At 34.6% G+C, this 15,364-nt stretch overlaps 1 protein-coding gene across 1 annotated transcript in view; it reads right to left on the reverse strand.

The window, feature by feature from the left end:
• STRN (striatin) overlaps window positions 1–15,364 on the reverse strand; it is a 102,730-nt gene that overhangs the window by 21,756 nt on the left and 65,610 nt on the right. The window contains exons 7-11 of the mRNA XM_052648730.1: window positions 14,688–14,823; window positions 11,260–11,370; window positions 9,052–9,138; window positions 8,432–8,575; window positions 4,602–4,738 (exon numbers count right to left, since the gene is read on the reverse strand). Coding sequence (XP_052504690.1) covers window positions 4,602–4,738; window positions 8,432–8,575; window positions 9,052–9,138; window positions 11,260–11,370; window positions 14,688–14,823 — 615 coding nt within the window. The remainder of the gene's footprint in view (window positions 1–4,601; window positions 4,739–8,431; window positions 8,576–9,051; window positions 9,139–11,259; window positions 11,371–14,687; window positions 14,824–15,364) is intronic.

Consider the following 15,364-nt stretch of genomic DNA (forward strand, 5'->3'; position numbering starts at 1 on the left):
AGAGACAATCAGATATTACGAACATAATTATATATTTATTATGTTCCTTTTCTCCACAGAGGGCTTCCCTGGTAGCTCAGATGGTACAGAATCTGCCTGCAACACGGGAGATCTGGGTTCGATCCCTGGGTTGGGAAGATTCCCTGGAGAAGGGAACAGCAACTTATTCCAGTATTCTTCCCTGGAAAATCCCCATGGACAGAGGAGCCTGGTAGATTACAGTCCATGGGGTCACAAAGAGTCGGACTCAACTGAGTGACTTTCACTTTCTCCACAGAATCTCAATCTCAATAACTGAAAAAATAATGCACTGTTTTTTCATTCCAACTAATAGAAAAGCTAAAGAGGATAGTGTTTGACTTTACACAAGCACCATGGATGAACTTCACACTCCAAGGCTAACAATCACGGTAGATTTAAGCAAGTATTTGTAATATATTACAGAAATGTTACCATACTCACAGTTACAAAAATTATCAATGATACAACAACTGATATTCTATGCAGCATTCATTATTTTCTACATTATTCCAAAGACTTAAAAAGCATTAACTCACTTAATCCTCACAACTCTATGACGTAGGAATTAACAGTATCCTCACTTTACAGACTAGCCACTTTAGGGAAAGAGAAGTTAAGTGACTTGCCATCTAGTAAATGGGGGAGTCAGGATTCAAAATCAAGAAATCTGGTTTCAGAGGCTATACTATTAAACTGTAATTTAGAACCCAGACATTTAAAAATCTGCAGAGAAATCTGGACAGGACATGTCACAACTGGGGCAATGCATGCGTGCTAAGTTGTTCCAGTTGTGTCTGACTATTTGCAACCCAATGAACCATAGCCCACTAGGTTCTCTGTCCATGGGGCTCTCCAGGCAAGAATATTTGAGTGGGTTGCCACGCCCTCCTCCAGGGGATCTTCCGGACCCAGGGATCAAACCCAGGTCTCTTTTGTCTCCTGCACTGGCAGGCAGGTTCTTTACCACTAGCGCCACCTGGGAAGCAATGAGTGAAAACAAAACACATTCTGCAAGGAACTACTCTTAAGAATGGGGCTGATTATTTTGAGGGCAGGCAGGGCTGGCAGGAAGGTTAGGACGACAAGGGCAACCGAGCTGACCTCTTTTATTCTTATAAAAGAGCTAAAAGGTTTTCATGTGGAAGAATACTTAAATTCCTTTGATTATCTTGATGTGGTAGGCAGCCACTAAGTTCCCAGTCAGCCCCACCTATTTTTACCTTTGGGTAGTCCCCCTCCCTGATGGCTCCGATGGTAAAGAACCTCCCTGGAATGTGGGAGACGCAGGTTCATTCCCTGGAGAAGGAAATGGCTACCCAATCCAGTATACTTGCCCAGAGCATCCCATGGACAGAGAAGCCTGGCAGGCTATAGTCCATGGAGTCATAAAGGGTTGGACACAACTGAGCAACTAACACTTTCACGCTTCCACATTATAGGGATGCTCTGTGATCAACAGCATACAGCAGAAGTTGGAATAAACTACTTCCAAAATTAGGTTATAAAACCTTTCATCTTGAGTGTTTCTGCTCCCTATCTTTTTAGGTGCACTCACATTGGGAAAAGCCAGCTGCTCTGCTGAGGAGCCCACAGAGAGGTCCATGTGGTGAGGAACTGGTTCCCAGACAACAGTCAGCAAGAAACCAAGGCCTTCAAACAACTACATGAGTGAGCCTGGAAGCAGATTTTCCCCAAGTCAAGTCTAGGTAAGACTGCAGCCCTTGTCAATGTCTTGATTACAACCATACAAACAGCCAGAGTCACATAATTAAGCTGTCCCCAGACTGCTGACCCATGGAAGCTGTGAGATATAAACGTTTGTTCTTCTAAGCTGTTAAATGTGGTACAAGTTGTTAGGCAGCAATAGATTGCTAATATGCTTAATAAAACTAGGAACTACTTTTAGAAACTGAGACAGACTAACACTAAGTTTTCTAACAATTAAGTTATGAAAAAAGAATGAGCTTTCTCCAGAGAGAGGATTGAATTCCTTTATGTATTAGACAAACTCTTTGCAGGAACAAAAGCATCTAATGGGAATTTCTGCTTCTGGTCATGATGGACCAGATCATTAGGACCAACTGTGTACTGAGGACAAGTTAGAATAGCAAACCTAAGAATAAAAAAATCTAGAACTAACAAAATCGTGGGAAGAAACCTAGGATCCAGGCGAAGACAGAGGCCTACGGAAGTAAGCCTGGTATCTGGAACTGTTTTCCCCAGTGAGTGTTTACTGACTGCAGAAGAGATGGCTGAGAGGTTGAGCTGTGTTTCTGATGACTTTGCAATACAGAGAGCTATAGATTGATGTCCAGGGCCTACCAAGAAAGTAGGGCTTAGTAGACTATCTGGCTTTAGGTTTTGATTTCAGAAAGCTGTATCCCACACATAAGAGTGAACTAAAAGAACAAAAGCCCTTAAAAGATTGTAGATCAGCTTTAGATCATCTCAAAAACTAAAAATGAAGCAGGTAATCCAGATTTCTAGTGGTTGCAGACATCTGAGAGAAGAAAATGAAAATATACTCTTTGTGGAAAGATATAAACTTAGGCCTGAAATTATTTCTAGAGACAATTTTTCAAATATAGCTATTTGGACATAGTACAAAATAACCATACCCATATGAAATACAACAGCATAAATGAAAACAAACAGAAATAACACATAATTAGTAACAGAACTGCTACTGTAACCAAAAACCTTTGGTTACGACTGTAACCAAAAACAGAAATGACCGCTGATTTTAAGAGAAAACAACAAAAAAATGAAATATATTTAAAGCACTAAAAAAAAGTATGACAGAAACCAATACAATTTTTGTAAATATCCTTCAATTAAAAATAAATAAAGGAAACAAAAAGCACTAAAAATTTTTTGCAAAGTGAAATTCAAAATCAGAGATAATAGCCTACTCAGGCCAAAAAAAAAAGACAAGTAAAGACAATTCAAGAAAATCAGAAACTAAGAAAGCTAGGCACCAATAGATCTTCATTAAACAGATATATTGTATTCTTAGAGTAAAAGAAAAATGAATCCCCAGATGGGCAGTCAGATATGCAGGGGAGAATGGAAAAAGACAAGACAGTTAATGTAAAACAGATAATTCTGACTACTGAGTGTACAAAACAGAAGCTAGTAGAAGATTAATGTACACAGAAATAAAATATATAACAAGAATGACATACACTGGGTGGGAGTTTTTTAAATAAAGTGTTCTAAAGATCCTTGTATATAAAATTTGATAAGAATGTTTTTCTGTTTTTGGTTTTCAGTAGTAGACAGTTTTTCCTGTGACTGATACTTCTCTATGCCTTGTCATAAAAGATTTAGTTTTTTTTTTTAATTTAACCTTCATGAATTAATCTGTAATTTAAAAAGTAATGAAAGAATGCATAAGCTTCAAATAATGGAGAGGGGTGAATGATAAAAAATAATCCCAATTTAGGCAAAAATAGAAAAACACAGAAAAGGCGGCACAAAAGATGACAGGATTAAGTACAAATTTATTAATTATTTTAAAAAGAAATGGACTAAAAGCTTTCCAATTTTAAAAGGCTGTCAAAGGTTAAAAAATAAAAATCAGCTAAATTGTGCTTTTAAAAGACATAAATTATAAAGATATAAAAACAATGAAAACAGAATTTTTTTTTTTCCCCAAAATCTGTATCACATATGTGGAGAATGAGATTAGGTTATTGTGGTAGATCCAGGTGAAGAAAAATGGACCAGGAGGGGAAGAAAAAAGATGTACTATATAGGTTTCAGTTGTTGGAGGTAGAACCCAAAAGACTTACTAAAGGGCTTAGCATAGAGGGAGAGAGTTTTTGATCTAAGGGAAGAGGAGTGAGTGGTGAGGTTCCTCTTCAAAATACTTCCAAGGTTCACTTAGGGATCCATCCTATATCCTCTATGTGGCTGCAGCTACACTGTATTCCCCTACGAAGACGATGAAGTATAAAACTGAAAGGATTTTAATGAAGAGATAAGATAGGCTGTAAATACTTCATGAAATAAGCAACTGTTTTTCTGATACTTGATGACAATGAACAATTATAAAAGAACTGTGTTTGAAATTAACTAAATGGATGTGTGCATAAAGGTATAAAGATGCCAGTTTTGGTCCAAATCACTGAGGTCAACCTTAGCATCTGGAAAGTATCTTGCACACACCTTGTCTAACAACAGCTAAAACTAGTTCTCAGCTGTTGTCTTATTGACAATGTATTAAATAAGCAAGACAAATGTTGCCATTAGGCAGGCATGAATTTCAACTAATCACTGGTACCTTAAAACATAAGACAAACCCAATCTTGGTGATAGAAAAAGGAATTCTTTCCCTTATCTAAAACCAATGAATAAGCTCTACTGACTTACAGATTTAGGTAAAACCTACAATTTTAATCTGTATGATGTAAAAAGTATTGTTTATTTTTATAATATGCTCATATTTTCAAAGTTTGCAATTAAAACTGAAACAAATTCCACACTTGTGAAGAAGTCTCACTATTGTCATCTTTTTCTATAAAATGAACTTTCTATTTTTAAAAAAATAAAACAACAAAAACAAAACTACCGCTCACATCATAAGTTAATGAATCTGCTTCATTGGCCACTGTAAGGCCTGCCAATTCTCCCAGTCCCAGTTCACTTTCGAGTGCTTCATCTGCTCCCATGATGAATGACTTCCCAGAAGAAGGAGGAAACGTCAGTGCTTCCACTGAAGGGAGAAGACAAAAGAAACATTAAAAAAAACACTTCTAAATAGTCAACAATTAACTTCATAAGGGCATATCTACATTTGATTATTTATAAATGCTTTCAAACACAGTAAAATTCACTATGCAGAAAATCCTGAAGTGCTTGCTCTTTTCCATATTTTAACCATTTAAAGGCATCATCTAATTAGAAAAGTACAACATGAAACAAACCCTTTCTTTTTCACTATAGAAAAAAAATTTATAAATATATAAAAGATTTTCCTCATTTGATATTTCATGCTAATTACCCAAGTGATTTCTATCAATTATTAAAATATGTATAGTAAGTGACTTAATTTTTTAATTAATTTATTTTAATTGGAGGATAATTACTTAACAATATTGTGATGATTTTTGCCATACATCGACATGAATCAGGCATGGGTAAACATGTGTTCCCCCATCCTGAACCCCCCTTCCAACTCCTTCCCCACCCTAGGTTGTCCCGGAGCACTGGTTTTGGGTGCTCTGCTTCATGCTTTGAACTTGCACTGGTCATCTATTTAACATGAGGTAATGTACATTAAAACATGTACAGTGATTTTGAACATTGCTGGCTGCATTCAAAATAAAATTGGTTAATTCCATAACCTAAATAATATGGAGAAATCTCAAATGAAAATAGGTCATAACTGTATTAGTAAAAAGCGCCTATATAAGGCAAAGCTAATTGTGTTGTCAGAACTCAAGACTACCTCTGGAGAAGAGGGAAGGGGCAGTGTTTGAAGGCAGCACCATCAGGACTTCTAGGCCCTGGTGACTTTTTCTGCTTCCTGACCTAGGCAGTGGTGACATGACTGGTTTTGCTTTGAGATAACTCACTGAGCTCATCCCTATGACTAAGTAGTTTACTGTAGGTATATTATATTTCATTTAAAAATACTCATTTCAAAGAAGTTTTTTATTAAAGTGTCTACTGGAACACTTTTTATAAATGCAAATCATTCTGACAAGCCATCAGAGATCATTCTTTAAGTAGTTTTCTCAAGGCAGTGACTTTATTGATGACAAACATTTATGAGTTGATTAGATGAATTTAGTAGTTTAACTTTGGCTGCTAAAGAAGTTAGTTAACTTTTTTTTTAAGAAACAAATCAACTGTACTAATCAATGTATGCAGAGAATAGATTTATGAGATGTTTTTCAGTTTCACATTCAATAATATAATTTTAGATTCAATCATAAATATTGAAGAAATGAAAAGAACAGCTATGAACTTTTAAAAATACTAGTGGCAGGAACTCTACTCAAAATCATTACAAGAACAAAATAGAGTATAAATTGATAATACATTTTCAAACCACCATACAATAAAGCTGCAATAATAAAAATGGGTTTTACACAAACATACCATATATCTTATAAGGGGTTTGAACAACTCTAAACATTTACTAATAAAGAACAGGAATTGTTTCATTTAGAACAGCAATTTTCATGCCAAAATTTCAACCAAATGATTCACATGAGACTAGGAGGTTAGAGCTTCAGCCAGGTGTTCTTTTGTTTGTTTTCACGTCTAATATTGCCAGAAAACTCAGTTCAGATATGAAGTAAAAATGGCTCTCCCCCATGCCCCCCCAAAAACTAAGATTTGTGATTTGGTCACTCACATTGCGGGGGCTAATTTAACTAACTGTTCTAGGAATGGCCAAGTAAAATCTGAAAACAAAGGAAGGCAACCAACCACTGCTTCCACACATACCAGTGGCTAAGCCAGCAGACCTAAGGGCCAAAGAGAGAGCTCCAATGGGCACACCAGTAACTGACTGCTCTCTAAGAGTCCTCAGAACTTTTGATTAGAGGCCACATTTCTATCAGTAACTAAATATTACAGGCTCTAATCAGCTTTTACAAAATAATTTAAATATGCCTCAAGTGCAGCACTCACTGCCTTCTGAATAATTATAATAAAAATATAGTAATGAACTTACACAGCACACACAAGCTATGGAAACTTCTTCTGAAACTGGACTGGAGACTGAAAAGCATCAGTCACAGGCAATTAAATCTACAACATATTTCTTAAGTGCCTTTTCTACTTGTGAAAATTCTGTGCTGTGGGAGCAGACGGAGGACCAATACTACAGATCAGAAGTTAGACATTCAACACTTCCGTTCTAAAGGTACTTAATATTTTTTTTAATTAGGGGCATTTTCTGTGGTTTATACATTCTTTTCTGCATATATGTCATTTAGAACATATTCTGCCTCTATTATTGTAATTGGGTTACATGGCAGAAACCAACATAACACTATAAACCAATTATCTTTCAATTAAGAAAAAAAATTCTATAAGATGAAATTTCTGATAAAAGTCTTTTGAGATTATTAGAATAACAGAAAAACTAACTTTCCTTCTTATCCAGACCTGATCTTAGAATAAAGGAAGTTGATTAAAATTCTCACATCTATAGTATTAGCTGAATGAATCTCCTAGTGAGTAACAAACATACCTGTTGAGGCCCCATGATTCACATCTTAATTTAAAAGATACATACCCACATCAAATAAATTGTTCATCTAGAATGTAAAGGTATTATTTAATATATGGAAAATGAATTACCAGTATACTATAATTAATACTAATAAATTATCCATGCAATGATCAAACAATTTATTGAAAAAGTATTCCAAACACAAAAATCTATCCATCAAGGGCTTGTCAATTTACGTTTCTCTAAAACACAACCAAATTTAAACCCAAGAAAGACTAATAATACATGTTTCCTCTGTGACTTTGGTGGTTTTATTCAATAAATAATAATTTGAAGAGACATATCCACCGTAAATAATTATAATATTTAAATTCAAGGTAATTTTTAAAAATTTCAAAATATATTCATTAATCATGAAGATTAATTTCATGTCACTCATGACTTTCAGCTAATATAAATATGTATTTTAAAATCAATTTCCACATATAAGCATTTTATACATTTATAAATAGGAATATCAGAACTTCTATCTAAGAGATGGAAAACTGCATTTATATAACACAAGATTATACTATAAAAAACTGGGAATAATCTAAATATCCAAAAGGGGAATGGTTAAGTATCAAGTCTAAAATAGAATATTTAATTTAAAATTTTAAATCTTAAAATTATGATCATGAATTTGTGATTTTATATATATAAATACAACTGAATTCTTCTACATGGTGACTATAACCTTGTAAAAAGTATATGCACATAGACAAGGACTGAAAGAGAACAAGGAAATATGACTAGACTTTCAGGTGCCTTTTTTTCTCTTTTTGTCAATGATAAATTGCTTAAACATATGAAAACATTTATGTGAGTCTCAAAGTAAACATTTACCAACTATGTATATACTCAGTTTTCCCATTGTTGGGATGGTATTAGAACTACGTGTACGCACATCAACTACATGGCTTCCGTGAAGCTGTTGGGGGATGTTCTAAACTACAATTTAGACTTGATTTTAAGTTTATGCATCCTTTTTCAAGTCTTAAAGACTATAGTTATAATCAAACCCCCTTGAACATAAGAAAGCCTGCAATGTGAGAACTACATATATAGTTTAAACGTCTGTAAAATAAAATTCTTCTCTTAGAGAGCCCTCTCTACTAACTGAATGTAGGTAAGTACATCCAAGTGGTTTTTGTGCTCTAGTGTGTCACAAGTACTTGCCTTCATCTGCCCTATTTATTTCATGTTCAGGAAGCCTGGAGCTGCTGGGTCTGGAGGGTGAACCCACAGATGGCTGCAAGGAGGGAAGTTCATCAACATCTCTCAAATTAGCAAGCATGTCTTGTAGTTTTGACCTATTGGGCCCTAGCCCCAAAAAGGGAGGGAGAGAACAAAAAAGAGAAAACAGAATTATCCAACTGCATCAAAATAGTGCCATAAACCTTATTCACATCTGCCAATATTCACCTTTAAAACTATACTATACCATACTATATTATATTAAAGAGTAATTTATTTTCTAAGTTCTCAAGACTTTTAAAAAGGTGTATTACTCTTGAAAAATTATATTTTACATATATTTTTTAAATTAAGCTAATGGAATAAAATGTCATTATTTGCATGAAAAAATGTTCTTGTGCAATTTGGATCATTAAAAATAGTATTATTCTAGAATCCTTGTATACAACTCTAAACACAGATACCACAGACTGTGAAGCTACTGTGTACTAAATTAAACAAGCACATTCTTTTCTGTTTGTTTAAATTAAGCTGCATTCACTGCTTTACATCCTGAAAATATGGTACCCAAGGTTAAGTCTCACACCCTACCAATTGCTTACCTGTACTTCGATGCTTCATTCTCCCATATCCCTGTTTTGACTGTTTTATATAGGATAGAGGCTGAAACAGATCTTCGGTTGTTTTTCCTGTTATAAGTTTAATTAAGAATGGGAAAATCTTACCCATAGTCCATTATGGCTTTTTCCTATTTTTAAGCAACTTTAACTACTGCCTAGAAATATATTCTAAGATAGTGTGATTAGAGAACACAATTTGACTGAAAATATCTCTACTAGCCCATATTATAAAGATACAACCTCTTCCAATGAAAAACAGCTAAATTTAAAAACATACCTATGATGCTTTATAAATTAATGCCTCATATGTCAATTCAAAGCTTTCCTTCAGTTCTATTTTCATTTTATGTCTTTCAGTTCTGTTTTTATCATGTCTTCTTTTGTTCCCAGATTATCATTTTATCAAGATAACCTAAACTGATGATGATAAAATGTGCTTAACCTCAGTCTTCAGTCCTTCTCTCTTCAGTGAAAAACATTAGCCTTTCTCCTCCTAAAGAATCATTTTTTCTCACCATACTAAAAAGCTATGTACCATATGCCTGAAACAGTGATCACAATCTTCAGGCTCAGGAAATCCACTAGCTTCTTTTAGCAGGAATACTATTTCAGTCAAATAGTGCAGCTTGAGACCTTAAATGCTAAACTCCAACTATAGCGAAGCCTTGATATTTGATAAGAACCAAATAATAAATAATAGATAAATTATACATAAGTCCTTGATACCTTTTCAATTAAAAGGTCTTTTACATTTTAAGACATTTATTATTGTAGCATAATGACAAATATATTAACTTTAAGTCAATCTGATAAACATTCTCCTTGTTTCTTGCATATGACAAATATTCCTTCAAATCTCAGCTTAAATGGTTTTATCATGGCTATGAAAAGTCATAACAAACCATGTCTCACTACTGCTTGTTAAAATTAAATTGCATCAGTATTTTTAATAAAAAGTAGAAAATGTTCTTATGTTTTAATATTAACCTTTCTCATTGTGATTAATAAATACTGAGAAGGAATTAAATGACGTTCTCTCTCTGTTACATAATAGTTGGTGCAATACTAATATCAATAAAGGCCACTGACTTTCTATCCATTAAAGTGAAATACTTGCAAGTTCTAAGCTATTTTAAACAAAGATTTAAATATTAATGAGTAACTACTAGGTTATAAATGAACAACTGATTTTTGATAATCCTTAGCATCACTACAAAAAAAGAGAAAAAGCATATCCCTCCAGTCTTTTGCAATTTTAAATACATGCCTCACTCAAGTTGGATTTTAATCCCACTGTATGCTAATATCCCAAAGGATGAAATTCCTATTGCCGTGAAAGGGAGACCCATGTCCATACTGTCAATGACAGTGGAGGCACAAGGAGATAATTTAACCTTGCTCTCCTAGAAAGGTGATTAAGATGGCTTCAGGGATGTGTGAAAGCTTTTGTATTTCTATTTTATATACCTAACTAGATCTATTGTTAAACCTTACTAATAACTTGAATAAGATAATATATATATATTGATGAACAGGGCTAGAAATTTCATTTTAGTTTCCATTTTTGATGTGGAACACATCTTGTTGGGAAAAGAAAAAACCTAATTGGTAATATTATAAAGGACATTGGCCAAAATTTTAAATTAGAAAAATAAGTACTTTAAAAAAGCTGTGTCTGACTCTGTGACCTGTATAACATATAGTGATGAGATCAAATGAACTGTGTGTTATGAACACATAGGATTTTCAGGGATAGAAATTAACCTTCTTTCTGTGACCAAGACCTAAAATTGTAAGCAATTATTTTGGTGGCTTGCCAGAGGGTCACACTAGATGAGATTTAAATTATCAATCGTAAAAAATCATTACTGTAATTAAGCACATATAATTTGAAAAATCAAATTATTGCTATGTTTGAAAACACAGTCCCATACAATCATCATGCTCTACATTTATTATTGGGATACATTATGGTTCCATAATTATATTCACAGGCTTTTTCTTTTTCAAAGTTCATAATCAAACATCTAACCATTTAATTTCCACCCCTGAAGAGCAAGTGAAAAGGAAAGAGGTCAGGAGAAGGCAAAAAAAAGAGTAAGTAAGTTTTAGGAAAACATTGGAAACAAAAATTGGGGGATATGAAAGAGGTAAGATTTATGATTTACAGATACAATGTTTTCCACTTACTCTTCACCCCCTTTTTCCCCTTTCTCTCCTTTTTGTATTGTTCCTTGAGTTTGGTAATTACTCCCTGGTCCACATTCCAAGCTTCAGGGATGAGACATTGGTCTTCCTTTTCTAAACAGAGTGAAACAAATGAAACAGCCTTTTTCAATAAGATACTGAACATTCAAAGTCAATTCACTGTTATGTCAATGAATGACATAACAACCATCTTCTTCATATTACTACCAATTCTAAAGTTATTATTTAGTCATCAGATACATGTCACAAGAAATATAATATCCAAGAAACAGTAGTCAATTCTATTTCTTTGGTAATAATATTAAATTTCCCTTGAAACAGACATAGAAAAAAATTGCAACATTTGAGTGACTTTTAGTAAATTAAGCCTCAAAAGTCTACATTCAAGAAACTCTCATTTTCAGACTGTGATTAGGACTAACTTACAAAAAAAATTTCTTACTAATTTATGTAATGAAAGAAGATTATTAAGCATTTGTACAAAATAGGCTTCAATGATCTTTTCATTTCAAAAATGCATTTCTGGCATGCGTTTATCAGCAAATGACCACTTTTATTTTACAGGCTTTAAAAATAGCACTTTGCAAACTTATTAATCAACCTGGCATTCAATACTTAAAATGATTTAAGTGACCTGTTAATTTATAAATATTTAAAGCTGGAAACTGAGCTTCTAGGAAAAAAGAAATGCCACCATTAATTTTCACCTTTCAGGAGTAGAAAATTTTAAAAGCAAATATGTTACGTGTTTTATACTTACTATAAAATAAATTACTATATACATATAACATTATGTAAGTGTTAGAACTCTCACCTGAACTCAAGACATACATCCACTTGCTTACTCTGTATTTCCATTAGGAACTCTAATCAAAACCAAACACACAAAACCAAACTCCCAATCTTTCCCATCCAATCTCTTCCATCTACAGGGTTCCCCATCTTATTGGAAAGCACTATCAATAACCTCAGGTATGCAGATGACACCACCCTTATGGCAGAAAGTGAAGAAGAACTAAAGAGCCTCTTGATGAAAGTGAAAGAGGAGAGTGAAAATGTTGGCTTAAAGCTCAACATTCAGAAAACTAAGATCATGACATCCGGTCCCATCACATCATGGCAAACAGATGTGGAAACAGCGACTGACTTTATTTCTGGGGGCTCCAAAATCACTGCAGATGGTGATTGCAGCCACGAAATTAAAAGACTCTTACTCCTTGGAAGGAAAGTTATGACCAACCTAGATAGCGTATTAAAAAGCAGAGACATTGCTTTGTCAACAAAGGTCCATCTAGTCATGGCTATGGTTTTTCCAGTGGTCATGTTTGGATATGAGAGTTGGACTATAAAGAAAGCTAAGCGCTAAAGAATTGACGCTTTTGAACTGCGGTGCTGGAGAAGACTCCTGAGAGTCCCTTGGACTGCAAGGAGATCCAACTAGTCCATCCTAAAGGAAATCAGTCCTGGGTGTTCTTTGGAAGGACTGATGTTGAAGCTGAAACTCCAATACTTGGCCACCTGATGCAAAGAGCTGACTCATTTGAAAAGACCCTAATGTTGGGAAAGATTGAAGGCAGGAGGAAAAGGGGATGACAGAGGATGAGATAGTTAGATGGCATCACCGACTCAATGGACATGAGTTTGGGTAAACTTCAGGAGTTGGTGATGGACAGGGAGGCCTGGCATGCTGCGGTTCATGGGGTCGCAATGAATCGGACACGACTGAGCAACTGAACCAAACTATACTTTCATTTGATCAGACCAAAAACCTCCTTTTTTTCCAAACCCCACAACAAGTATTTCAGGAAATATTGTTTCTCTGCCTTTAAAACACATCCAGAATCTGACCACTCCTCAGCATAGCCACTACTTCTCTGACCTGTTTCTTGCTAGAATTACAGCAAATGTTTTCCCTCTGTACTTCATGTCTACTGCCAACACTAATTGCCCTGGGTAGTCTATTCTCAACACAGCAGCCAAAGTGATGCTTTCAAACAAAAGTTGGATCATGTCACTCACCCTTCTGGCTCAACCATCCCATGGTTCTCCATCTCACCAGTGGTCTACACATCTCCACTTGATTCGGTCACTTCCTACTACATTCCCCTCATCATTCTGCTCCAGTCACCCTAGCTTCCTTGAATTTCTCAAACATACCTGGATTACAACTATCTTAGGGCATATATTCTAGTTTTCTTCTTCTTGAACACTCTTTCCCTGGATACCATGTGGCTAACTCTCTCATCCATGCTGTCTCTCATTCAAATGTTACCCTCTCAATGCACCTTCCATGATCAATCTATCTTATATTGTAACCTATCCACTCCACCCTACCCAGTCCCCAGCACTCTCCATCCTACTTACTCTGTTCTACTTTTTCTATTTGCCATTGCATTGATCACATTCTGACTTACATGATAAACATCACTTATCATGTTTATCTCTTACTGCCTACATCCTCTTAGAAGAATGTAGGCCCACAGGGGTAGGGATCTTCATCTAAAAGACTTGGCACAAAGAAGGCACATAATCAGTATTTGTTAAATGACTGAAATAAGCCAAAAAGAACCAGAATAATCAGAAATCTATTTTTAACAAGTTTCAGTCCACAGTTTAAAAAACAGATCACTGGGTCTCTGAACATAAAAACTCAACACTTTTATTCTACTATCAATAGTAGAAAGTCTCCTTTTTTCAGAAAAATCTAACAATCAAAAATGTAGATTTTCATCAATTACATCTTAATAATAAATTAAACTGAGTTAGATTTTAGATCCTAGAATGCCTTCAGCTTTTTAAAGTAAAAATTTAGCTATATCACACTCTTAACACCATACTGATAACAACAGTAACAGAAGATCACAGGAGAACTGTGGTAAACCAGAAGATGCCGGAGATGAGATTTCTAAGTCCTTTACAAGGACTTCCCTGGCAGGCCAGTGTTAAGACTTTGCACTTCTACTGCAAGGAACACAGGTTTGATACCTGGCCAGGGAACTAAGATCCCACATGCCATGCGGCACGGCTAAAAAAAACTAAGAAAGAAAAGAAAAAATAATGAGATCTTCTACTATGTTCTCATACTCAATTTCCACAAAATCTAGAGTTGCAAGTTCTACTGTTTAGGCAGAAACATTCTATAAATTCAAATTATTTTCATGCTATACCACTTATGTTAAAAAAAAAAAAGAAAGATGAGGAAGGTAAATAGCTGTACAACCTTCTTTAAACACATAAACACACATCCTGGAAAAAAGGTCATGATAGTAAAAAGTCCATAGAATGTCCAAGATTTCAATACTTCAAGTGTTCAAGATTTCAAGTGTTCTTCAAGATGCTGCTTTCCTAGTAAAATATTAGTTTTGTTCATTTACATAACATCTCTGGTTGGATACAGCATTTCTCCTTACCCCAGTCTGTCCCATCGCCTGCACTTCTGGAGTCATTGTCTCCTTCTTCTGATGTAACCAAGAAGTCAAACTCCTTTAGAGCTTCTTTTGTATCTCGATCTTCACTGCTATCGGGCAATACTTTCTTCCTAACAATCTAATGAGAAAAAGCATGCTCAATTAAAATATTGGAATATATTATGGAGTTAATTTAAATAAAGAAGACAATATCCCTTTACCCCTGAATGAGAAAACCCAATTATTATTTTCTTCAGAAAATACATCTTTGCTGTGTCAAATAACTGCGATACCTATAAATTCAGTAGAAAACAGACATCATTTTAAGATTTTTATATATTAAACATTTTAAAGCAGTAATTTAAACTTTGTTCAATGATGGCTTCTTTTAAATAAACAAATGGAATCACATATTGAAAACACTGGAATATAACACATGAATTTATATTGCAACAGATGAAAAATGTCCTTGACATACTGTATTATGAGAACCACAATCAAATCTTACATTTCTGGGATGCAATCTGTACAACGTGCAGATATTCTAATCAAAGAAAGAAACACTTCATAAAACACTGCAAGAATTTTTCAGAATACAACCATGATAAATTTTAAGTCTAGTACATCACTCCCTCACAAAATCTAAAATCAAAAAAACCACAAACTCAGAAATGCATGCC

This window comes from Budorcas taxicolor, chromosome 11, assembly GCF_023091745.1.
Source record: "Budorcas taxicolor isolate Tak-1 chromosome 11, Takin1.1, whole genome shotgun sequence".
Lineage (NCBI taxonomy): Eukaryota > Metazoa > Chordata > Mammalia > Artiodactyla > Bovidae > Budorcas > Budorcas taxicolor.